The sequence below is a fragment of the Tachysurus vachellii genome, chromosome 11 (assembly GCF_030014155.1).
Source record: "Tachysurus vachellii isolate PV-2020 chromosome 11, HZAU_Pvac_v1, whole genome shotgun sequence".
NCBI classification, from domain to species: domain Eukaryota; kingdom Metazoa; phylum Chordata; class Actinopteri; order Siluriformes; family Bagridae; genus Tachysurus; species Tachysurus vachellii.
In genome coordinates this window covers 11,109,845-11,135,844 of record NC_083470.1, presented here as the reverse complement: position 1 = coordinate 11,135,844, position 26,000 = coordinate 11,109,845, and the positions used below count along the sequence as shown (strand labels likewise).

General features: G+C 39.3%; 3 protein-coding genes across 4 annotated transcripts in view; 1 reads left to right on the top strand and 2 right to left on the bottom strand.

The window, feature by feature from the left end:
* The window catches only part of prex1 (phosphatidylinositol-3,4,5-trisphosphate-dependent Rac exchange factor 1), a 77,341-nt gene extending 72,860 nt beyond the window's left edge, over positions 1–4,481 (bottom strand). Inside the window, exon 1 of one of the 2 annotated variants that reach the window (XM_060881018.1) lies at positions 3,803–4,481. In XM_060881018.1, the coding sequence (XP_060737001.1) occupies positions 3,803–3,943 (141 nt within the window). In that variant the 5' untranslated portion in view covers positions 3,944–4,481. The remainder of the gene's footprint in view (positions 1–3,802) is intronic. The other variant, XM_060881016.1, reaches the window with a different exon arrangement.
* A 3,398-nt stretch (positions 4,482–7,879) lies between these two features.
* tmem81 (transmembrane protein 81) lies at positions 7,880–8,638 on the top strand. Its single transcript, XM_060881670.1, has one exon. The coding sequence runs from the start codon at positions 7,880–7,882 to the stop codon at positions 8,636–8,638; it is 759 nt and encodes a 252-aa protein (XP_060737653.1).
* A 256-nt stretch (positions 8,639–8,894) lies between these two features.
* Positions 8,895–25,084, bottom strand: stk38a (serine/threonine kinase 38a). Its single transcript, XM_060881106.1, has 14 exons — positions 24,988–25,084; positions 22,195–22,331; positions 21,500–21,551; positions 20,431–20,553; positions 20,191–20,274; positions 18,551–18,674; positions 17,578–17,732; positions 17,309–17,411; positions 15,148–15,209; positions 14,855–14,972; positions 14,625–14,748; positions 14,325–14,420; positions 12,356–12,450; positions 8,895–12,260 (listed from the first exon to the last, which is right to left on the bottom strand). The coding sequence occupies exons 2-14, from the start codon at positions 22,323–22,325 to the stop codon at positions 12,124–12,126; spliced, it is 1,404 nt and encodes a 467-aa protein (XP_060737089.1). The 5' UTR covers positions 22,326–22,331; positions 24,988–25,084; the 3' UTR covers positions 8,895–12,123.
* Positions 25,085–26,000: the final 916 nt, after the last annotated feature.

Sequence of the window (26,000 nt, the reverse complement as noted above, 5' to 3'; positions counted from 1 at the left end):
GTAGAGAGCAGGAAACCTCGGGTTGACTTCCTTCTTCGTCTATTGCAATCCTGTTTGGCCATCCGCTCTATACCTCTTAAAGTGCACAGCTGGGACTGAGGAGTCAACACCAGCTGGATTAAAAGGATGTCTGGGGCGACACTCAATCACACACAGGCAACTGGTTCACAGTAAAGCAGCTGGGGGTCTGGAGAACCAGTGACCTGTTGGATTAGGTACATATGCACTCAGCTTGTCCTTTGTAGCACAAAAGTAAACACAACACATTCGATCCAGTTCAATCCCCTGAAAGATTTATAACACTTATATGTGTGTTAAGTACCAGTGAACTAAAGATGAATCACTGGCTGCTTAGTTCTTACCAACCATCCATTCGACCTGAACGGCCATCCATTACATCAAGGATCTGAATGACCTTTATGGTGATTGACACCAGAAAACTGGAGTTCCTTTTTTAGTTTACATCCATGCATAAGGTCATAAAGTGGAAATGAATATCCTCGTTTTTGATATCCAATCTAGGGATGCTGTATACGAGTACAGTAATTAAAATAAACAGATAATGAAATAAAAAGCTTGCCAGAAACATTCACATGAGCGTTCACGTCTATAATGGGCTTGATGTGTGCATCAGGACACTTAGAGGACAGGTTCATCACCTTAGACCTGCACTACAACCCACCATGCCGATTTTTCATTTGAAGTCTGACGTTTGTTTCGGGTTGAAGTGAACAATGGGCAGAACAATGGGTACTCCAGAACCAAGATCGGTAACTTGTTAAGGTGTCTAAAGACCATAAAAATGACCAGGGAAAATGCCTTAAAAATGCTTTTCAAGAAAAACCTTAAAAAGGAACTGGTGAGTTGGTATGACTTGCTGTACTCATTGATTATGTCACCCATTTCCAGTGTTCCTCTGTACAGATACAGTACGTATCTCAATTGCACCATCTGAAATCCACCACGCAATGCTAAGGACATTCATTCTTTCTACTTTCACATATTATGTCAGTTCTTCCTGTAATTACTGCCCATTTCTTTCTCTATTTGGCAGTGTGCCATTTTCACAATGCGAGCTGCTTGAAAAGCATCTGAAGCATCATATAACCTGAACTATAAACTAGACCTCAACATCTCTCTCGAAAATGTGACATGTCTATCTCAAACATCTATAAAGCTCAATTCGCTGGCTATTAGTTCCATGTGAAATGCATCAGGCCACCCAGTTCATGCTAAATGCATAGATGTGTGTTTATGTAAAGCATAATCCAAATTCCAGCGTTGTGGTTTCTTTTCGGTTGAGACACAGCCTTCCATTAACCATGACATTGGTTTTCAGGGTGTAAAGTAAGACAAACTAGCAAACAGCTGGATTTCAGACCCAAAAAAAAAACAACAGAAAAGCAATAAGCAACCACCAATGATGGCTGTGATGGCTTTCTGTCGATGTGTGAACAGGTGACTCACTTAATCTGTCATCAGTGAAAGTAGAAGGTGAAAGGATGGCAGAGGAGAAAATTCGAGGAGCGAGGAGAAATTCGATTGGATGTTCGGACTTCAATCTGAATGGCAGCTCTACAAAACAAGCACCAAATCCATCCAAAATACATAAATGCACGTAATGTTAACAAAATTCATTATAAGCCTACACTTTCAGCACAGTTTCTGATCTTGTATTAAAAATAAAATGTTTTACTAGTATCAATTTTGTTGGATGCCATTTTCAATCAAAGTATACTGTGCACTGTATAGTGTTGGTAGACTTTTGGTAGACTGAACACTTCCTAACAATGTATAGTCGCATGTCATAATCTTTCACACTGTAAATGAGACCTTCATTTTTTTTTATAGCTTCAGAAAATCTTGTTCTTGAATATAGCATATATACCACATTACCGATAGCAATAATGCAATAAACAACACCCCTAATTGCTTAGTGAGTTTATATGCAGTTTGACCAGGTCCTGAGTTAACAACTACATGTTTAATCCCAGAAAAAAACACAAGCACCTCACATCTGATGTGCAACTTTGTCCTGAAGCATCTACAACAAAGACAAATGATCTTATTAGCTGCGATTTTATGACTGTGCCAGCAAGATGTTAGCTGGCCTGCATTCTTAAAGCCTCTCAACACAAGATAGCCTTTAATGCCTTTAAGTTCATCCTAAGTGCTGGCGTGTGTGTCAAGTTCAAAACACACAGTGGAATGTAAAGCACTGCGCATCCTATAATTCACTCCACCGACTTACAGATGACTGCACAAGTTTCACTTTTATGGCACTTCATGATTCTTCTGCCCTCAAATCCAGACAAGATGTGTGATATCATCATGCAAATCAAAACAAGAAAATACATGTCAGCTTTCGGGCAAGAGATTCCAACCATCGTTTTTATTCTGTTTCATTAAAATGGAATACAGCCAAAGTTGCTTATGCCACAGTTGCTGCTTTGGGCTGCACTTAGATAGATACCATAAACATAGGATTTAAACATATACTATAGCACAAGAACTGGACAAAGTCCCAGTCAGCACCAACTGACCAGACATGCATCATGGTCCAGAATTATCCTAAAAATTATGTTATTGTTCTATTTTAAGTCAGTCCTGGTCAACTAAATATATATTTTTCTACCCGTATTATTATTCTTTGCTTGACTTCACAATGACCATCGTTTTGTTTAGAATAAATCTAACAGATCATTTCCATTGACTGGATAACGTCAATGCCATGATTAAACGAAAAACACCCAAAGGAACACTCATGCTGCGAATGACGTGATCTGCACAGTGATCACTCACAAACTGTGACCTTCTGTGCTTATTTGTCCCAACAAGCTTTATATTGTGGAATTGTGGATAACAAGTAGCTAACAATGTACTGTGAATAGCACATTGAATAAATACATTTCCTAATGAAAGCCTTCTGAAGGATTTCAGCACATCAGTCAGCTCTATTCGTCATACACACCAATGCTGTCACTGTAGTAGATGGAAAAAAGTATATGAACTACACAGATCATGGGCATGACAGTGGCACAGTGGGTACGGATGTCATTTCACTGTTGGTTGTGTGGGTTTCCTCCAGGTTTTCCAGGTTCCTCCTACATCTTAACATCAATATCGGTTTGGTGTACTATCTATACTACATTCTCTCTAGATGCAAATCGGTACCATCTCACCCGGGGTGTATTTGAACCTTATGCCCTGTGTGAAGTGCTTAGTGAACGTATGATGAACAAGATTAGGATTATTTACACATCTGCATTTCAGTGTCATAAACAAGAATAAAATTTAATGTCTGGTCTTGGTAAACATGGCCAAATAAAGCTGGAAATAGGTGTTTTTCATGGTGTCTTTTTGGGCTGTAAGAAACATATATTGTCTAAAACACTCTGTAAATAGGCAACCAGAACATGTGAATTATTTAGCTGAAGCTTTGCGTATCCAGTGACACAGATTACACCTCAGTGCATCAACACATTAGTCTTGTTTTGTAACAAAATTGTGAAATATTATTTAAAAAAAAAAACACGAATCAATAAGATGACTATGATGATGATGTAACTGGATGGAAGCAGGCTGCCTGTTTAAGTCTTAAGAAGAGACAGAAGCTGTCAATCAAACCGCTTGTTTATCTTTAGACACAAAAGCTAAACACAACAACCCACAAATGAGATGAAATGAAACACGGCATGTTTTGACACAAGTGTTGCAGGACACTTTAAGCCTGGAAGCGTGTTCATGAAGGCAAAACAGCCGCCAGGAGCAGCAGCAGCAGCGGCAGCAGCAGTAAACTCACCGACTGCAGGAAGGCGAGAGTGCGCACATAATCTCGCTCGGTGTTCCGCAGCTCATTGAGCACACACAGCCTCAGGCGAAGCTGACGCTCAGACTCCTTACACGGCTGCTCGGTGTTTTCCTGAGCCCTGTCTTCCTCCATGGTCCTTTGAAAAAAAATCCTCGAAAACAAACACACAACAACCGATGGCACTCTTGTGAACACGCTGCCAGACGGAGCGGCGTGGATGTGTCGTGGTTGTGTTTGCGTTTTTTTTTTAGTCCGTACCGACGCGCATCACACACACACACACACACACACACACACACACACCGCCCCAGCCGGCGTGACACAGCCACAGTTCTACCAGTGAGCTTTTCCGTGAAATAAACTTTAACGAGAAGTTCAAACGCGTTTTGGTTAGAACATATTTCCCGTTTCCAAAAAAAGAAAGAAAGAAAGAAAGAAAGAAAAGCCGGACCACTCCGTCTCGTCTTGTTCTTCTTCTTCTCCTTCTTGTTGTGAAAGAGCGTCCTGAAGAGTAACGAGTGAGGAACTGAAGAGCTCCTGAACGCAGCGCTGTGTGGAGGCAGAAAGTGACACGCTGTTGTAGTTACACTGAGGGAGTAAATCAGTCTCTGAGGAGACCAGACTGTCTGTTTCCCTCAGTCCCGTCTCATGTTCGCACTTACAACACACACACACACACACACACACAACTTTCTCTTTTAAACTAAAAACACCACCCTAACACACTTGCTCTGTTTGACTTATAACCTTTGCCTTACTGTGAGTGTTATGAGTAGGACACACTATAGAAATAAGTGCCATATACCACCCAGAGATCTCTGGTATTTCTCATTAGGGGAAACTGAAGGTTTCCTTTCAGAACACTTTCCAAAACTAGAGCTGTAGAACCTTGGAGGAACCATTTCTTTCTTTCAGCTGAAAACCATTCAGAATTTCATAGCTAATCATTCGAAATATGAATTGGATTTAAGAAAACTTCTAAACGGATGTGTATGGAGTCCTGAGGGGATGGAAATGAGGAAGTGTAAGTGTGTGTGTGTGTGTGCTTCCACTGAACACTTCTGAGTTAAAAGTGCGACCTGAAGCACATAGGTTTGTGGTTTATTTTGGCACACCTGTACACAGCTTCTAGGCAAATCATAACTGACTCACCAAGCGAGACCATAACAATTTAAATCAACAGTGACAAAGATGGTTAGGGATAAAATGGCTTTCAGCACTAACTAACTAACTAAGGCTAACTAACAACATTCATCAAATACATTAATGGAGAGCTATGCTGTTCATAAATTTCCATCCATTCATTCAGTCATTCATTCATTTATTTATTCATGAGTGTGTCACTGGGTGCAAGGGTGGGAATTTACCCTGCATGTACCACACTCTTTCATAACTTAGGGGAAATTTAGCATAGCCAATCCACCTACTGGGATGTGGGAAGACACCAGAGAACCCAGAGGAAACCCACAATGACACAGGGAAAATATGCCAAGCTCCATACAGACAGTAACCTGAGCTTAAAGAGCCGAGAGCTGAGAAGCAGCAGCAGTACCCAATGTACCACAGTGCCACTCAACGCATAAACAATTACCACTAAACAAAACAAAACACTTTGTGGACAAAATCTGCTTAAGTGTGTCATGCAAAGCATGCTGGGCCAGAACATCACTAAAATGACTCTGCCTAATGGTGCTTCCTCTTCACCTCCACAGAATTTTCAATATTCATACAGATTTAGTAGGTGTTTGCAGAGGCAGGTTTCAGTTCTAGTTATTGAGACACTGAGAGTTAGAAACACAAGGATATCCTGCTAGCATGCCTGCAGTCAGAGCCCGTGAGCATCCTGTTTACCCACACTACAAAGAGCGGAATCAAGAAATAGTTTAGCATAAAGGGCGCATCTTGTTACCACAAAAACCAAGGCAGTGAAAACTGCAGCAGAAAGCTGGGCACTTCAGAGTAAGCACTGATGTTCTGGCTTATCAGGCTTCACCATTCAAAGACATTCAGCATTTCTGAGAACAGGGTCATCTGTCTGAAATTAGGGAGTATATTGATCTTTACCACAAATGGTTTACTACAATACTGTGAATTTGTTGTTCGAATAATTAAACATAAACAGAGGTTTGGTGTAGAGCCAGAAAGCCTGATGAAGGAAAAACTGTTGACTAGGACATCACACACACGAATAAAGGGCTCCATCTAGTGGATAAATGCAGCACTGACGAATGATGTCACTAACGGAATTCAGTGTTGCTATGATTTTTTGAATCAGCCACAGAATCTTAAATATATATATTAGTGTTGTCAAAAGGTAGGTGCTGTTTTCTATTCAGTTTCAGGTGTTCCTTTGGTTATTGTTTAATCATCATCATCATTATTATTATTATTATTGATAGTAGTAGTAGTAGTAGTAGTAGTAGTAGTAGTAGTAGTAGTATATGACACTGAATGTTAAGATGAAACTTAACAGAAACGTAAAAATTGAGCAGGGATAAAAAGAAAACAGAATTATCTTCACACAGGCTACACTGTGTTCAAAGCTGGTTTGGTAAACATGAACACTCTTTGATTAACCCTATTCAGAATATATATATTTTTTTGCACTGGTTTTCATTTGTCAAATTATGTGACTTGCACCATGATAGTGGAATGTTCAGTGCACACCATAGAGACCTGCTTTAATACTTTGACCTTTTGTGGGTTTTCAATTGTAATCTTCTCATTTTGGCTCCTGCCACAGTGTCTTAGTGTGGTTAAGACTTGACATTTTAAAACCTTCAATGACTTCTTCTTGAGCTATTATAATAAGGACTTGCTCATGTGCTCTGGTAATTGCCTTTGTGCATGACCCATCTGCTCTTCACATTTGAATTAAGGCCTTTCATTATCCACTCATATTTTTTCTGTGTGTACAAAATTCAGCTTTAAGTTTGAGACAGGTCAATCATGACAGCACCTCTCCGAACTCTGACCACTACCTTGTTGTTTTTACTCAGTGTTTTTTTTTTATTTTCTTTATTTTTTTTTTCCGATGTGGAGTTTCCAGTGGTTGAGTGAGTCATAGATGATGGAGTTTCTTTTTTACAATTTACCTTAGTAATGGAGAGGTTTGGGACAACAAATCATGAGTAAATAGACGACTGCACAGATTTTCCAACACATGGCTAACAGTGCTCTGAATGGTGGAACCTTGAACTGTGAGAACTTTAAGACTTAAACAGAAATATGTCAAATTCTCTAAAAATACGAATGTGCTACTTCTAATATGTTCATTTCCATAATAACAACACACTCACAGTATAGTGACTTGTATAGTGGATGAGCTGTAGATTCGAAGGTTAATAATAAGTGAATATAAATGTTAAATAGAAATAATCAAGTTTATATTTAGAAGCTTTCTGGTTTAAATGATTATATGATATTTATGGAAGGTTTCCCAGGCATCAGTGCTTTATAACACTCAGCGTGTTCAGGAGAGCGGAGTTTGAGTTTTCTGGTTTTAATCAGAATCTGCATTTTATGGTCTTAATAAGAATTGAGAGTTGATGTTCCACAGAACTAAAATAAAGTATGACGGGTTAGAAAGTCTGATCTGTTGTCATAGTTGGTGCCAGAAATCATCGAAAAATAATAAACCCCACCATTGTGGGCTATGTTGTATTATTGTATGATAGCTGGCCTAGTTTTATTCTGTACTTAGAAATTTCTTTTTATCTTCTGTGATCAGACTAAAAGGTCTTAAGAGAAATATTACCTCTGCGAAGGTACAAATACTGTTGTTGTATTAGGGTCAATTATATTACAGCTGCTACTACTAATAATAATTCCTCCCAAGATTTTACACTGTAATCTACTGAACCGGTGTTGATGTACTCATTGAAAAAGACTTCCTAGCACTTTTGCACACCGCTCTGGATAAAGGCATAACAATAATAATAATAATAATAATAATACAGAGAAGTTGCAGATGCAAAGTAAAGTGCACTGTATATTTATTAGAAATAAAAGAAAGAATCTTGTCTACACAGGTAACGTCCAACTTCATCCACTGGAGCACCATTAATAATGCGCTGCTTTGCCCTCTTTTTGATTGTGGTTCATTCCTGCAGCCAGTGTGAGGCCTTTAGAGGTGTTGATCTAGAAGATCTGGCTTCCAATAACACATGGGTGATCACATACAGCTCAGGCTGTAGCACCACCTGCGGACTGGGAATCCGTACCCAGAGGCTCTGCCCTTTGGGCACTGACCACAAAGCTAACTCCCCAGCATGCAGAGTTCGTCAGGTCCAATGTCTGGACAAGTGGCAGTGTGGGCTGCAGCTTCAAACAGTCACTGCAGGACAGTTTGTGGAACTGGATTGTCTCGAGGAAGTCATGGAAGCCATGGGCCACTTTGCCTTTGCAGTGTCGTGGCACTTTGCACGAGGTATCATAACCACCAATAACCGCTTCTTTATACAGCGTGACGTCCCCGGGCTGGACAGGGTCGTCCTGAATCCGGTGAAAGAGGAGGATGCTGGGACATATCGCTGTGATGTGCTGGACACATCTTACCACAGGGTAAAGAGGATGTATAAAGGACTGAAGGTTTTATCTGCAAATGTTCTGAATCTCAAATTCACTGAGGGTTTGACCGAGTGGGAGAAACCAGTAGAGAATAACATAACTGTTGTTACTGGGAAACTGTATCCGAGAAGCACCGTGCAAAAGGTTGTGCTGCTCAGTTCGTGCATATCCATCACCACAGCTATGATTGTCTTCCTTGGCCTGTTTGCGTTTTCTTACTGTAAAAGGTCAACAAGGAAGGGCCGAATTTCCCCATGAGTGTAAAGGAAACCCCTGATGATTCATTAGATGTTTTTCTCAAATGCACACAGAGTAAATTTTTCCTGTTTTTATATCCCTGAACTCACTTATCTGCATTACTTCTTCTAATTCCAATACACCAGACTCAGGACTGTCATGGAAATCAATAACTAATGTTCACGAGGTGACAGAGTAGCAGTTTAACAGCAGTATACAGTGTTAACTGTTTAAAAATGCAAACACATTAAACAAGAAGAAAAAAAAACACCACAGGTAAATAAACTGGTGCTTTATTGAATGATAACATTAAAATTGTGTGCTCACCACAAGCTCTCTCAATAACAAACCAGTAAAAGGTGCTCTTTGAGGTGATGCTACAATCTACAAACGTAATATTAAGGCAGAGAGGCCCGACTTCATCGTCTCACAGTAGAACGCAATATTACAGAACCCAGGAGCAGTTTTTATATTATCTTTTATACTTTAAAAAAAAGAACAGCAAGCTCATTCTTGTTCGCCATTCTTCTCAAAAATCCAGGGATACTCTCATACACGTTCCTGGTTTGAATAAATAAGCCGTAAATCCATTACGATACAAACCCTTTAAACATACAAACACACGTGCTGATTTTATTCCAGAAGGTTCTAGTAAGTATATAAATATTCAGAAATTAGTCAGAAAGACTAAGCTACTGTAATGATCGTGTGAAAAAGTAAATAGAAATGGACCAGTGTGTTATTAAAACATTCAAAATCCTTCTCTGTGTACTGTACAAACTATAAGAGGAAATCAAATGCACACCATTTCACTCACGCCCAAACTTCTGTGCAACAGAACGTTCTCGAAAATTCAAGATCTCTTCTTTTAAACAGTGCAATTCGAGCTCTAAACTCAGGGCCTCGTTTATCAGTCTTTTGCAAAAATTCTGTTTTAGAAACCAAACGAGCCAAAAATTCAGACATTCAGACAATAGTATAGCTAGTCTTGTTTGTATTCGTTTATCGAGCTGGTCCGTTTTACTTTCTTTCTTTTATATAAAATGCTTCATTTGCATAAATGTGTGTAAGTTATTGTGATTATATGATTTGAAGCCCATTGGTTAAGTTTTGCATTAGTAAGTCTCCTTATCTGTAAATTTAACCAGACCCCGTAGTTCACGCTGGATATAAACGTTTTCCCAGACTAACTGGACTGTACAGAAATAACACAAATAAACATATTTGTATCCAGCTTGATAAACGAGGCCCGATAGTCCTAAAACGATACACAGCAGATCAAGTTCTGTTTTGAGAACGAGTCACTTCAGCACGTTTTGGGTGAGTATCTCACTGCTGAGGTCTAACTGTAGGAGAATCGTTTCGTTTGAAAGTAATAAACTGCGCAGTGCTGGAACAGAAGGCCAAACCCACAAGAACAGAAGAATAAAGTTTAAAATGAATGCAACATGTACTCGGTGCCACTCAGAGATCATCCAACATTTGAGCAGCACTCATGCAAAAGCATCCAAGCAGAACATGTGATCTACAGGATCGATATAATAATAATGCTCGAATTTACAAAATCCAACGCTCCCTTGTACAGCTCCCGAAATATAAAAACTACAGCATTTGGGGTGAAAAAAAGAAAAATCCACCAATCGTGCTTTTTCTTTTGATCAGAAATCAACAGCATTTTTGGATTCGTGAGGCCATGAGGATAGTTACTGAATTAACAGACAGCATTTTGTGCATTGCAAAATAAGAAACGTACTTATTGTGTCCTGCTCCAGTCAGACAGGAAGAAACGATATTCACAATTCAGCAGACGTGTTAAGCGTTCTGATGAAAAATACGGTTAGCTCTAATAGCCTGCATAAAATCCAGCTGAGTCAACGCTAAATCTTGATTTGATTAGTCTTGCCTACGACAGTGTAACGATGCAAACAGCTCAGTTTCGTTGAGAATGGGATTCTGTTTGAACATGATGCTGACGAAGGAACCTGCGGACATCTAACCGGGGCGAGACCTATGCGAGTCATGCAATGTCTCCCTTAAACGCTCCTATACATCAGTACAATAGTGCAACAACACCTAGCCATACTAAAATGATGACAGTAGACTGTCCTGGGATAAATAGACTTTTTTTTGCCGTTACTCTATTAGACGTGCTTTTCTACAAATTTCCAGTACAAATCAAGCATCTCAGAAGGCATAACAAGGGTGCATCAGCTGCTAAAAGTAAGTCTTTGGTAATATATTGCTTTAGCTATTAACATGCTTTTCAGCCCAGGATCAACATGGAAGACTGCTGAGTAAGATCATCAAGTAAGCGCATTCAGCACACTGAACGGCTCCGATCATCCAACTCGTGATTTGTTCCCAAACTGAACAAGGTAAACATGAACAGTGAGCCCTTTTAGGGAAAAGAAATTCAAATTTAGGTCGAGAGCGAACATCCAGCAAATGGAAAAATTACAGGATGAAGCTTCAGCTGCAGTGCAGAATCACGAAAAATAAGCTGGTCTAGAAAACGTTACTTGGTCATTATCACTGGCTGGTATACTGTAAAGAAAGTAAACAGACGAAGAAAAAATATACAAAGGAAAAAAAAACCCAAAACATTTGTCTGGTAGAGGGACATTGTGCTGGTGTAACAAGGGATTACTGGAACATTCGTCTAGTATCCAAATTTAAGGCAATGTTTGTCCCTGGAGGCAGGTTCCCAAACATTATATTAGGCTTTCAAGCATTGAAAACTGTTTGCATAAAAAAAGAGAAGCCCCTTGCATTTTGCCATTGCCATTAGGTGAAGTATGTGATGGTAAGCACTGAGAGTCATTATATAGAACAATAAAATGTAAAAACTAAAAATCAAATGCGTCTAAATTCTTGGACTTTGCAGAGAGTCTTGTGTTTTTTCTCTTTCTGAAATCCTATATTATATATATATATATATATATATATATATATATATATATATATATATATATATATATATATATATATATATATATATAAAATGTATTTTTTTTTTTTTTTAAGATTTCTACAGCAGATCTTTAGGAGCAGAGCAGAATTCTTTTTTTTCTTTTTTTTACAGAAGGTAAATGACACCAACACAAATCAACCCCCTGCTTGACAGTGGACTGGCCACATTCTAGTTTTCTAAATTAATTATTCATCAGAATTAAAAAAAAAAAATACTCTCTATTTGATAGGGGAAAAAAATTCTTTTCAAAGTTGTTGGCCCCAAATTTTACATTCCCAGTCAAAACAAATGACTAGAAACAGCTTTTACAGCTTCTACTGAAAAAGCTTGGGTTTATAAAAAAAAAAATAAAAATAAAAGTAGGACAAGTGCTGGAAGTGGAGAAAAAGTCCACTACCATGAATGCATCACAGCATGGCCCGTAACAGGAAACAGACTTTGGAGTTTGGAGATGTTGACCGATCCTCAGCGGTGAGAAGCAATGGAAAAGGGCTCCTTTAAAAGGATAAACACAAGCTTCATGAAGGGTGTGTGTTTATCTCTTCCCTGATTTCATATAGGAGGGAATAGCCCCACGGGCGGTCAGGCCCTCAAAGCGCTTGTACGTGTAGTTAATGAAGACCCAGTCTTTGTTCTTTAAATCAGCTTCACTGTGGTTGGTCACTACAGACGCTAAGAAAGAGGAGACAGGAGAGAAGAGAATGTCAAAGTGATGGAGGGGAGTAAACATAGAGAAGTTCAGTTACAAAAACATTTCCTGAACGTACAAGTTGGCTGGAGGATGTCCGAATCTGGAAACTCGTCGAAGTTTGAGGTGTCGTCGATGCTTTTAATCTCGATTGGAATGGCAGCCGGTCTCTCCCTGTCAAAATAATCACGTCTTTAGACCCTCTCACATATACTGCTTAGCATGCATCTACAGATGAAAATAATAATTCTGTTAATGAGCAGCTAACATGCTGTAGCTCAAATGCAAAAGTAAATGCAATTACAATTCTCATCTCTTCCAAATGTCTTACACTGGGCATGGGAGTATGTTAGTGTGAGTTATCACAGTGTGGGTGAATAACAGTATTGAGTTGTTTTTCTTTCTTTTTTTTTTTTAAGGGGGGGGGTTGTTTGTACGCTTTGTACGCTACGTTTGTACGCTTCAGACTTCCAAATTCTGCAACATTAGGAAAATATGAAACTGCTTATTTTCAGACTAGCTGTTCTCTATAATTATTTTTCAATTAAATTAATTTGTATAGCACTTTTCCCATTGTCTCAAAGCAGCTTTACAGAAGTATGGAAACAGAACAGAGAGAAAAAAAGAAAGAAATGTATACCGTAATTTCCGGACTACTGAGCGCACCTGAATATAAGCCTCACCCACTGAATTTTAAAAAAAAATTATTATTTTGAACATAAATAAGCCGCACGTCTATAAGCCGCAGGTGCCTACAGGTACATTGAAACAAATTAAAGGCAGGGTCTCCCATTTTTGAGAAATGCTTCAGAAAACTGAGTCGGAACGACAAACTAAAAATCAAAACAAAAATCAAAACAAATGTGTAGCCAATGAGCAGAAAGGGGCGGGTCTTGTCAATATGCAGCGGAGAGAGTGTTCAGTGCGCATGTGTGACATTAGCAGAAAGTGGTTTTAACACTGACATGGAGGATAAAAACAAAAAGAAAGCGAAGAAATGCTAAATGCTGTTACTACACAAAACGCGGTTGTAGCTGCCTCTACATTACTACGATAGAAAAGAGGTGTTATTTGTGTAGTAACAGCGTTTAGCTCAGGAGTTATTTACTCGAGAAACTCAAATCTGTGAATATGCGGCCAACTTCCCGATCCTTCAGTTCTCTCCAGTGCTGGAAAGCTGATCCTATATTAACACGGTCCTACTTCTTGCCTTATCGTAAGCCTTTCTTCGCTTTCTTTCTTTGTTTTTATCCTCCACGTCAATGTTAAAACTGCTTTCTGCTAATGTCACACATGCGCACTGAACACTCTCTCCGCACATATTGACAAGACCCGCCCCTTTCTGCTCATTGGCCTACCTTTAACTTTACACAGGCTTTAACAAAACACGACTTGTCACAAAAATAAATAGGCTTTAACGAAACACGGCTTGTAACAAAAAATAAAAAAATAGCAGTAAACAGTGGCCTACCAAGAAAGTCATTGGTCACTATCTTCCTCCTCCTGTACACTGAAACCACTGAAGTCATCTCCTTCAGTGTCAGAGTTAACCTGTTCGGCAATTTCATTGGTCTAATGAAAGCTTCATGCCACCAAAAAACTGAGCACATCACAAAATGTATTTTTTTGCAAAAAAAAAAAAAAAAATTGAAAAATCGGGAAAAATCCATATATTAGCCGCGTCATTGTTTAAGCCGCAAGGTTCAACGCGTGGGGAAAAAGAGTTGCGGCTTATAGTCCGGAAAATACGGTAATAATAAGAAAAAAATAAGGATAAAAATAAATAAATGAATATATACAATTAAAGTTGAAAAAGAATTTAAAGAATATTAATGTTCAAATTTAAAATACTATATATCTATCCCTATCCCTAATGAGCAAGCAAGCAAGGAAAAACTCCCTGAGAGGATATGAGGAAGAAACCTTGAGAGGAACCAGTTGGTTTATTATTGTTTATTATAATATTTTAAAAATGGAAAAATTGCAAACTGGGAAGAATCATTACTGCACAGGTCTATCTTACAGCATGTAGCACTTAACGGTTTTACCTGATATGGTCATAATCCACCCCTTCAAAGAAAGGATTGGATTTAATCTCTTCAACTGCATTAGCACCAATCCTGTCAACACTCTCACAGCAGAACCTGGAGCACAACACACCATTAAGTCTTCAGGAACTAGTCTTGATATTTCTCAAACAACAACAGCAATGACATTAATGTAATGAATCATTTTCATCATCGGTCATGTTAACAGCTCTAGGTACAGAGCAATGGCTTTGGGTGCAGGATGAAGCATTTGTGGCATGTATATGATAAATGTGAAACAACACTAGAGGTAAACTGTACCTCAGAATAAGATCCTTTGCCTTCTCTGAAATGGGAACTTCCGGGGGGAAAGTCAGCGTCTCCCGCCAATTCATCACCTTCCTGTACGTCTCCTGAGGAGTCTCTGAACAGAAAGGGGGATAACCTGCAAACACACACGATGTCGATGAAAGCTGCATCTTCTGTCAGCATCTGAGACAACCCTGGTCTTTTGGCGTTAGAAAAAATGAACATGAGCAGTTTTAGCTTACCTATAAGCATCTCGTACATGATGACCCCGAGGCTCCACCAGTCACAGAGTTTATTGTATCCGTTCTGCAGAAACACTTCTGGAGCAATGTAGTCAGGGGTTCCAACAGTGGAGAAAGCCTGAAGTAACACAAACCTCACTTATTCGCTATAAAACAGACAGCTCCGTCTCAGCTTGCAAAACTAATGCCAGTGTGTCTTGTAAACACACCACGGTCCCCGTAACTAAAGCAGATTAATATCCCACCCGCATGCTGTTTATTTTCCTGTACTGTATGTTTGTCACTTTACTCACCAGCTGTCTCCTGTTTCTCTTCCACGTCTCTGCTTTTCTTTTTGAGTTCATGTTTTGGAATGCTGCATAAAAACAAAAAATCATCTGGATCATTTTTTTTTTATCAGCAGGGACATCCTAAAAACAAAATATTCGCTCTCGTAAAATAGAATATAAGAATATATTTGTCTGTGATATGCAGAAGTAGAATTTCACCACAGTGTAAAGAGGATATTAAAAGCAGAAGCTCTTCATCAGTTGAGAAAGCAAAGAAAGAGCCACATAGATTCATAACACAAAACACAAAGCATGAAGATCGTTGCTCAACATACACTACACATTCTATATGTTTCATTTTTTGGTAGTAAGTTTATTTATCATCTTATAGCACAGAGCGGCTGACTTCTTAAAGGTGTTGATTAATTCCATAAAAGCACACCTCTGTCTATGAATAAATCCTTACATCCTTTCTTGAGTATGATAGACAAAGCCCCCAAGATATTACTGAATTTGAGCAGATTCATTACTACAACAGCAGCAACAAACACACTATGTTTTCTAATAATCCAGGCAAACCAATCTCAGTGTTATCTCAGTTTATAGGTAAGTTTGTACAATCATGCTACATTTTCCTTTTTTATCCCAAAAACCATGACACAACTCAACTATACAAAGGATCACAGCACAATAGAATAAGAAAACATGTCTTCTGATTGAAATCCTGAAATGAATTCACTCTCATGTCCACTTTCTAAGCACACCAATCCCTTGCAGCATTACTTCTGTTGGCTTGGAGAACATCCCACACTCAACACAGCTTAGAAGCAGCTGAATTGCAGTGGAAACAGAACACCATGTTGGGAACCGCACACATTTAGGAACTACCATTCTGTCAACAAGGATTTCCTAGCAACTGCCGCCACTTGCTCAACCATAGCTTAGAGATTTTATTACACACTGGCAGTGTGAAAGAAGGAGACATCACAGATGCCGATGCTGCTAATGAGAAAATCCTAGCAGTAGAGAGAAGGACCAGTTTTCCACAAAAACTCCAGTGTGTGGACAAGATGGCTTCGGGCTAACAGCATAAATGAGAAACCGGTGTAACGAATATTATTAACATTAACTGCCAAAATTGACCTGGAAGAGATGAGCTCATATGTTCAGCAACAAGCAAGAGCTTCCACCAAACCATTGACATCAGGTGAAAGAAAGTACTCCAGCTTCTGATGCTGACTGTCAGCGAGTGATGGACCAAAACTTTAACATTGTTTAGTATCTAACAAACATGCGTACGAGTCAGTGACACTGTTGATACTAAGAAGCACGTTACAGTGAGTTCTTTATAAGCTGTGTGAACAGAACGGCAGAATGGGAAAAGTCCCATGCTTTAGACACACCCCCTTGTGCGTATCAACCAATCCAAATGCTTCCTCTTCTTTCAGCTGCTCCTGTTAGGGGTCACCACAGCAGATCATTTGTGTGCATATTCAATTTGGCACAGGTCTTATGCCAAATGTTGTACATGCCAAATTTCACCAGGCTTGGGACTAGAACTAGAGGTCTTTTGCATCCCCAGTAGCTAGGGTCAGTTCCCAAGCTAGAAATTGAAGCTGGGCTGCGCTGGTGGGAGCACTGAAGCCTAACCATTAGTCCTCCAGGAACCCGTAAGCTAGGTGTTTAAACATTTAAAGCTACAAGTTTAAATGGATCACACAAACATTAACATGTAAAAATAAAGTCCCCATTACAGTTCTTTTATTATATAAAGTGCTTTCATCAACTGAAAATGAAAACCCTGGGCACATATTAAGGCGATGCCAATTTGTGCTATGTTGAAAAAAATTCTATCGCCAGTAAAACTCTGTGTAAAGCACTGTTAGGTTCATTCAAATACGGAATAATCGCTAGCAAACCGGCCTTCTATTTCAAATCTTCCACTTTCCCTGAATGAAGATTTATAAGCTTCTGTCATGAAAACCCCTGACTAATGACAGCAGGTTTCGTGTAAACAGCATCATGTTTAGTGCTGAAGGAAACTAATCCCAGCAGAGGAGTTGTGGAAAGCAAAAAAACTGACACAAGCAGCTCAGGGATTAGCCCGATGACTCAAACACATCAGAGAACTGTAGAACGTAATACCATAATTATTGACATGAAAGTAAAAGACACGTCGGCTTACTAAAGTCGTTGGGCAGGCTGTGGTTGAGGTTTCTGTAGAATTCTGTCCTGTGAGCCTTTTTAAGCCCCGTACACAAGCCGAAATCTGACAGCTTCACGTGGCCCTACATAAACAAAACAGACAATGGAAAACATTGGGTCTACCTCAAACAGAAGAGAACTGATAATCTACACAGTGAGAGAGCACACACTCTGCTATGTTAACAGTCAGTGTAATGATTACTGTATCTAATCACACATCTCAATTCACTAAATGGATTCAAAGTTAACCTTTGAATCCAGTAGCAGGTTGTCAGGTTTAATATCTCTGTGGATGAAACCCAGCTGGTGGATGGAGTCGATGGCTAGCACCGTTTCAGCGATGTAAAACTGCGTAGCCTCCTCGGTCAGAGTATCCTTTTTCATCAGCAGAGTCATCATATCACCTGCAGAGATGCCAAGCATGGTGGGTTTGAGAGAAGAGCAGTGAACTCAATTCCATTGGAAACTTGTACTTGTATGACAAAGTACACCATGCACCTGTAGTCTATAGACATAGGTGTATGGGGCATGGTACAGTTCAGTAGACACCTGACCATCACACCCATATGTGAGTTTTCCCCAAACTGTTATATAAATAATCGAGAATATTTATATACGTTAGCATTAAGGTTTCCTCATCAATGAAACTAAGGGTCACAAATCTTTTCTGGCATGACAATGCCCCTGTACACAAATCAGTGGAGGTGAAGACATGGTTTGATAAGGTTGATAAGTGGGAAAACTGCACCAAGCCCTGACCTCAACCCCACTGAACACTGGCGACTGTACCCAGACCTTCTCACCTGCCATCAGTACCTGACCTCACTAATGAACGTCTGGCTAAATGATCACAAATCCACACTAAGCCGCACTCCAGACTAGTGCAATGAGATGTTCAACAATGACATATGGGTGTGACAATATTTGGCTACATTAGGCCAGTAGGGACCAGTTTTTTATTTACTTTAAAATAAGTTTAAAGCATCCTGTTAAATAATGGCAGCCACGTGAGTCAGACTTAAAGGCAAATAAAGCCTGATCACCTGGATACACATTTTGCTTTTCCTGATACTGGGATTACAATGTTCATTGATAATTTTGGCACGTACAGCTAATTGGGCTACAACTGAATCAGTATGACATAACTAGGACATTTCCATCAAGAGATAATAACAATGACTGAACTGGTATAAAGCACCGAGTATTAATATAGTGGACCCACCTCCAGGTAGAAACTCCATTATGAGATACAGGTTCATCTTGTCCTGAAAGCTATAGAACATCTTCACTACCCACTGACTGTCCGCCTCCACCAGGATGTCTCTTTCGGCACGTATATGGCCAACCTAGAACATGGGAGAGAACCTGAGAAACTTGTGCGTCTGAACCACTGAATCAACATCTTATTCTTCACATGAACAGAGAGTCCCAAAAGTGTGTGTGTGTGTGTGTGTGTGTGTGTGTGTGTGTGTGTATATATATATATATATATATATTTACTGTCCTCTGAAAATAAATGAACATACAACCATTATGGTCAAAATATCTGGGAAAAGCAAGTACACCCTAAGTAATAACAGCTGTATGTCTTTTAACCATGCAAAGCCACATGGTCCTATTCTTCATGTTTCATGTTCTTTTTATGCTTGACAGGACCATACAAATTTGTGTATTGTATTAGAGCAGTTAAAATTCGGTGCTTTCTGTACAGTTCTCTTATACTAACCACGGCATGTTGAATATGGTGCCTCATGGCAAAGAACTCTGAGAATTTGAGAATACATTTTTTTGCTCTCCACAAAGATGGCCTAGGCTATAAAAAGATCAATAACACCCTGAAATGGCGTTTCAGTACAGTGGCCAGGCTCATACAGAGGTTTTCCAAGATAGGTTCCACTCGGAACAGGCCTCGCAAGGGCAGATCGAAGACTCTGTGCGTCAGGTACAGAAGCTGGCTTCAAAAAAACAGACACATGAGTGCTGCCAGCATTGCAAACTAGTCGGTTTGCATGGGCATCGACCCAGAGTGAAGACTCTTCTGAAGCTGATGCAAAAAAAAAGCCCGCAAACAGTTTGCTGGCTTTGCAGACAACTTGTCCAAGAGCATGAATTACTGGAACCATGTCCTGTTGTCTGATGAGACTAAGATAAACGTATTCGGCTCGGATGGTGTCCAGCATGTGTGGCGATGCCCTGGTAAGGAGTACCAAAAAAATTGTGTCTTGCCTACAGTCAAGCATGGTGGTGGCTGCATGAATGCTGCTGGTACTGGGGAGCTGCACTTTAATGAGGAAACCTTGGAGTCCAGCATGTACTGTGACATTCTAAAGCACATGTGATGCCCTCCCTTCAGAAACTGGGTTGGTTTTCCAACATAATAAGAACCCCAAACACAGCGCCAAGATGACAACTGCCTTGCTGAGAAAGCTGAAGGTGTGGCCAAGTATGTCTCCAGACCGGAACCCTATTGAGCACCTGTGTGACATCCTCAAGCAGAAGGTGGAGAAGCACCATGTGTCTAACATCCAGCAGCTCTGTGATGTCATGTCATGGAAGAGTGGAAGAGGTTCCCAGCAACAACCTGTGTAGCTCTGGTGAATTCTATGCCCAGGAGGATTAATTCAGTGGTAAACAACAATGGTGCTCACACAAAACATTGACACAGTTTTGACATGTTCACTTAGGGTGTACTCACATTTGTTATTAAAACTGTATAATAACTGTGTGTATATATATATTCAGATTTAATATAAACCCTAAGCATTCCAGTGACTGTGAAATATAAAATAGTTTTGTCTTCGATCAAATTTTAATAACTTTTAATAACAGAACTGATCGATATTCTGTTTAAGGAAGGGTTACCTGTTCCTTCTCAAGCATATCAGCTTTGCGCAAGATCTTCATGGCATACACGTGACCTGTGTCTTTCTTCTGAACCAGACGAACCTAGACATCAATAATGAAGAAGTGTGTAAGTGCCTCTAAATCCCACTAAAAAAAAATTGAAACTGAAGATTTGCATTCAACGTGATATAAATGCATCATGTTGAATGCATGAAAAAAACATCCTATAACAAACAAGACAAAAAAAAAGCCTCATACCTCTCCGAAAGCTCCACGGCCAATCACCTTGAGTGACTCGAAGTCATCCAATCCAAGACGGGTTCGTTTCAGTCGCAGAAACTCGGTCTCCTTCCGTGCATGCTGAGAGCGCCGAATACGCTTCTATAAAAAATGAGAGTAATTTTTATGTTAAATTTATTTTAATTAATTTTTTTTAATTTTAATTAAAATTTATTTTAACATTAAATTTATTTAATGTTTATTTTAAAACACTTGATTTTTTTTCTGAAATATTATTAACCACATTATTATTAACCATTGCTCAAAATCTGAAGAGATTATTAGCTGTGGGTTATACCACTGTCCTACACTTCAACAAAAATGATGATGTAGAACATGCAGCGATCACAATTAGATGACAGTGACCACAGTAGAACGAAAGATGATTACAGCTATATAGTAATTGTGTGTTACAGCTGCCAAATATGAGAAGGAAGTTTAGGGGCTGTTGCTGTGAATGACAGCGCGTCTGCGGCCGCAGGACATCACTAGTTTCTCCCACGACTCTGGTGAGATCTTGGGCCATTCTTCTTCCAGATCACTAACTGGAGTGAGTTTGTAGCTATGACTTTGATGTCAAGGATGTTCCAGAGATTTCCGATCAGGTTTAGATCAGAACTCATTGCTGGCCATTTCATTATTTTAGTGTTCTTAGCTTCCTAGAACTGCTTTTGCATTGTCTTGCAGGAAAATTGAGGGGTTATTGGAAGATATCACAGGTTCTGATGAACCTTTGCATTCTCTCTGCTATGTAGCTGTACAAGAGGCCCGAATTCTGCTGCAGAAAACATCCTTAAACCATGACACATCCTCCTCCAATCTTTTGCTGACTTCTTTATGCACTTTGGGGTCAGTCCTTCCCCAGTATAACGCCAAACACGTCTCCCAAATAAATGAAACTTGCTCATACAGTGGAGCTGTATAACATCTCCATTGTATTACAATGTGTGCTTAGATGTAGTCGATAGAAATTTGGATTGAAATGTTTTCATCTATAGTGAATTTAACAGGTGAACAGTCAAAGTTCATAGTAACATTGCCTTCACACCTCTTCATCAGCAAGTCCCTCCTGATCCATCACCTTCTCCAGCTTCTGCTGCCTACACACACACACAATGAGATTTATATAGTGAAAATTCACTCATCGCACAATGCACTTTTCTGACAGTTGTATGTTTGTATTTCAGTTTATTTCATTACCAGTTTCAAATGTTTTCAAGGCAAATACATTAAATGAATATCCAATAAAATCTGTACATGACAATTCTATTAAAGATTCTTTAAATTAACTTGTGATGTATTGTAACATCACCCGGAATATATCCGGAACAGAATATGTCTTCTAGTTAGAAATGTTAGTAGGGCATGTGAAAGAACAATCGAAATCTTTTTCATAATGTAAACAGCGGTGATGGCGGTAAATGGCAGAATTGAGTCATCAGTGTCCCAGTGTGTAGTGAGCCAGCGTCCTTATTAGTGCCTCAACTCGTGTACATGATATACTGGTTCACAAGCCAAGGGGATTTGGAGCTAACAGACACACCCACTGCTTTCGTCTCACATACGCGCCAGACTCCGTCAGGGGATGAAAGACTCTAAAGAAACTCCGCCGCATTGTTGAGATGCTCAAGACATTAATGTTTTGCTCAAAGCCGCCGGACTGGTTTAATGCTAAGTGAGCCATGTTCATCACATACTCATCACATGCTCAACCCCTTTTGTGACTATGCAGGACGGGCTTACCTCATCTCCCTCTCCTCGTGCTGGGAGATCAGGTTGCTGTAGAAGTTCTCCAGGGTCACTTTGGCCATCGTGACCCGCTCCTTGGTGTGGTTGCTCATGGAGGAACAGGACGTCTGACCAGTCATTGCCATGGTTACCTAAAAGATTACCACAGACAGGATGTTGTATAAGAGAATACTCATACCAGCAAGTGGCCTTTGTATGCTTATACAGTTATAAACTACAAGAAAGATCCACAAGCAAAATGGAATTCTAAATAAATAAATTTGGATTATTTTAAGGAAAGATAAATGATTAAAAGCTCACCAAATCTACAAGAACTGCACAATTTACTGTCTTTTAATAACTTATAGCTTACACAATTAATTAGCAAGCAATTATTAAACAGCTGATAACAGCTAAAAGGAAAAAGCACATAATACTATACATGAGTGACTGGTGCACTAAATTCTCTAAATAAAGGAATAGAGTTCCTCGTGCATCTAGATTTAACTGTCTAGTTGAGGTCTGACTAAATCATTTATCTTGGGTCTAACTTTGTTTCTTTGTATAATACTGAAGAAAATGAATCAGCCTCATTTTGATTCAAAAGTTTACAAGTTTAACGGAAAATCAGTTTATAAAGTGTTGTTTGCTGTCCGTTTAAAATGGAAAACTAGTCAGCTACTGAAATGGTTGTATGCATCAAGTGAAAAAAAAAGCAAAGGGACTGTTATTATTAACATATTATCTAGCTCTAATGTCTCCTTGAATGTTACCTTCCAGTTTCCTGAAGCTGATAATTTACTATGTCTTCTCAAATATCTTCTGCCATCACAGCTGTACTGGGCTACATGATCCAGTGTTACTCGGGTTACTTTAAATGCACGTAGGCGACACTTTGTGTGCTTGAATTAATCACCATCAAACGCGGATCACTTATTAAACCACTCGTAGATGGCAGTAATTGCGACGGCTCACTGCTATCCCTTGGCATCAAACACCATCATTTCCCCACAAAACTAGACATAAATCATTGACTGGTCTGTTAGCTGATACATGTCTCATGGGCGATAAAGCTAGGAAGGGAGATTGATTAAGGTCACTTTAAGACGTACGGGACAAAAAGAACAACCCAGAATTTATGCACATTCATGCAAACCCAAATACTCTAGAATATGCCTTGAATAATAATAATAATAATAATAATAATAATAATAATAATAATAATAATAATAATAAAAACAACATAACAGCACTCCAAGAAAGAGAAACAAATGTGTGTGAAAACAAACAAATAAAAATCACCTTGGGATCTTAGGGATGAAGGACAGGACTGGTGATATATCAAATCTGTATTGCAATATATTTGAATATATTTGACCAAAACACAATGATCACAGGTATGTCGGTCCGAGCTGACTGCAATCACATCTTTCCATATCAGTAAAACGCAGGAAGTAAACACTAAGTTCATTCTTGACCAAACTGCTGCACTATTTTATTGAAATAGATTAAAAGATTCATTAAATAGATCCCTGATATATTAACAAATCCATAGAACATGTTTAGTTTTATCAATAGAACATGTTTAGTGAACTGAACGCTTTGATGCTTCCACAAATACCCGCCATAGACTGGAAAGAAAAAGAGAGAGAGAGAAAGAGACTCATGAGGGAAATAAATGTTTAGAGCTGCTATAACATAAGTGATAACAGGAACCGGTTGCACAGATAATCCACAATATTAAATATAAATATTATATATATATATATATATATATATATATATATATATATATATATATATATAGTACCAGTGACTGTGCTTGGGGTCAAGTCACCACTGATTGCATTACTTTTATATAGTAAGTTTCAGTGCTGATAAACAGTAGTGTGTGTATTAGCTTACATCTAGGATGTTTATTAAAGTGTCTTAACGTTGATAGAAAAGACAAAATCATATTTGTGATTTTGAGAACGTGTCAAACCCATACAATCAACATGAGTATTCTGGATGTCGCTTAATATCAGCAAATGTTACTTTCCAGTTTGTTTCTATTGTTTCCTCTTTACATGCTTCATTAACAACGAATAAGCAACTTATTTATATATAACATGGTCTGCTATGGCGTCACTAAACACAAATACTGCTATCACTGTACTAGCTGCCTCTTTACAGCTATTGTTATTGTCTTATCAGTGGTAGATATCTCACCGTCCCAAATAGACCTTCACTGCCTACACAAACATTCTAACCTGGGCGTAGACAACATGTTTAATACACTATGTAGTGGACTATGTGTCAGAAACACAAGGTATTTAAGACACAGCCCTATGAATTCTTCCTGTGGCGACAGAAGGGATAATAAAAGTGAAAAAGCTTCAGGCTTCAAGCACAATGTCTGGCAGCTGGACAGACAGCTAGCAACACAGCTAACTTTTCATTAGCTAGCAAGCTAGGATTCAACAACACAAGTTATTATGTCGGAGCTTTAATTGCGACTGTACACGAAGCCACAAATAAGAGCTGGGGTATCTGATAGCTAGTAGCGTTTTCTAACGTGGGAAACAAGCTAGAAAGTGTCGCACCGTTTGAAGAACATGACCTCATCCTGCGAGAGCTGAAAACGCTACCCTGAGTTCAGCAGCTAACTAAAGCCGTTGTGCTCAAAACCGCAACTTCACACCTCATTAATCAAACAATGGCTTTGCTCCAAACAACCCTGTGTTTACAACCAACTAAAGTAAAATCGTGCTATTTAATCCATCACCCACTTCTTAGGTGTTATCTGGACAACTTTTAATAGCTTACCTTCTACTCGACCTCAGACTGAATGCAGTCTACTTGTAGACACTGATCATTATTTCCTTCTTCCGAGTCGCTGCTGCAGGAGCGAGTCTCCAAAATAAGAGTCTGGCACGTGCGCCATGCCATGGAGCACAACGAAGTCGAAAGAAGAGTAATTACAAGAGCGAGCTCTGAGAATAAATGTATCTATCTATCTATCTATCTATCTATCTTTCTTTCTTTTTTCTATCTATCTATCTATCTATCTATCTATCTATCTATCTATCTATCTATCATTGCTATTTACTTGTCATATCATAACATAAAGTGCCATTTATATTATTACCACTTACTTTTAATAATTATGACGTGTAACTTAGAGAAAGGCGGGGGGCACGCTCAGTGGTTAGCACGTTCGCCTCACACCTCCAGGGTTGGGGGTTCGATTCCCGCCTCCGCCTTGTGTGTGTGGAGTTTGCACGTTCGCCCCGTGCCTCGGGAGTTTCCTCCGGGTACTCCGGTTTCCTCCACCGGTCCAAAGACATGCATGGTAGGTTGTTTGGCATCTCTGGAAAATTGTCCGTAGTGTGTGTGTGTGCCCTGCGATGGGTTGGCACTCCCGTCCAGGGTGTATCCTGCCTTGATGCCCAATGACGCCTGAGGCACAGGCTCCCCGTGACCCGAGGTAGTTCGGATAAGCGGTAGAAAATAAATGAACTTAGAGAAAGAGATATTTGAAGAAAGCATAATTGATTTGATTCCACTTTTTAAGACGGTGCAGATTCCCACACTGCTCACTACAGGCTACATTATTTGAGTGTAGTTTGGTTTTTATAATGATTTCCAATGTCACATCCAATAAAATTCATTGCCATTCATACCCATAATGTAATATGTCCTTTACTTTGAAGATCCTTTGATATTATTTACATCAAACAAAAGGTTGAAATAAACGTAAATAAACTGACATCCAGCAGATGACAGCAGAGCTTTATTTCTAGTGATCTAGTAACAGTTCCGCGCGCGCGCGCGTGCGT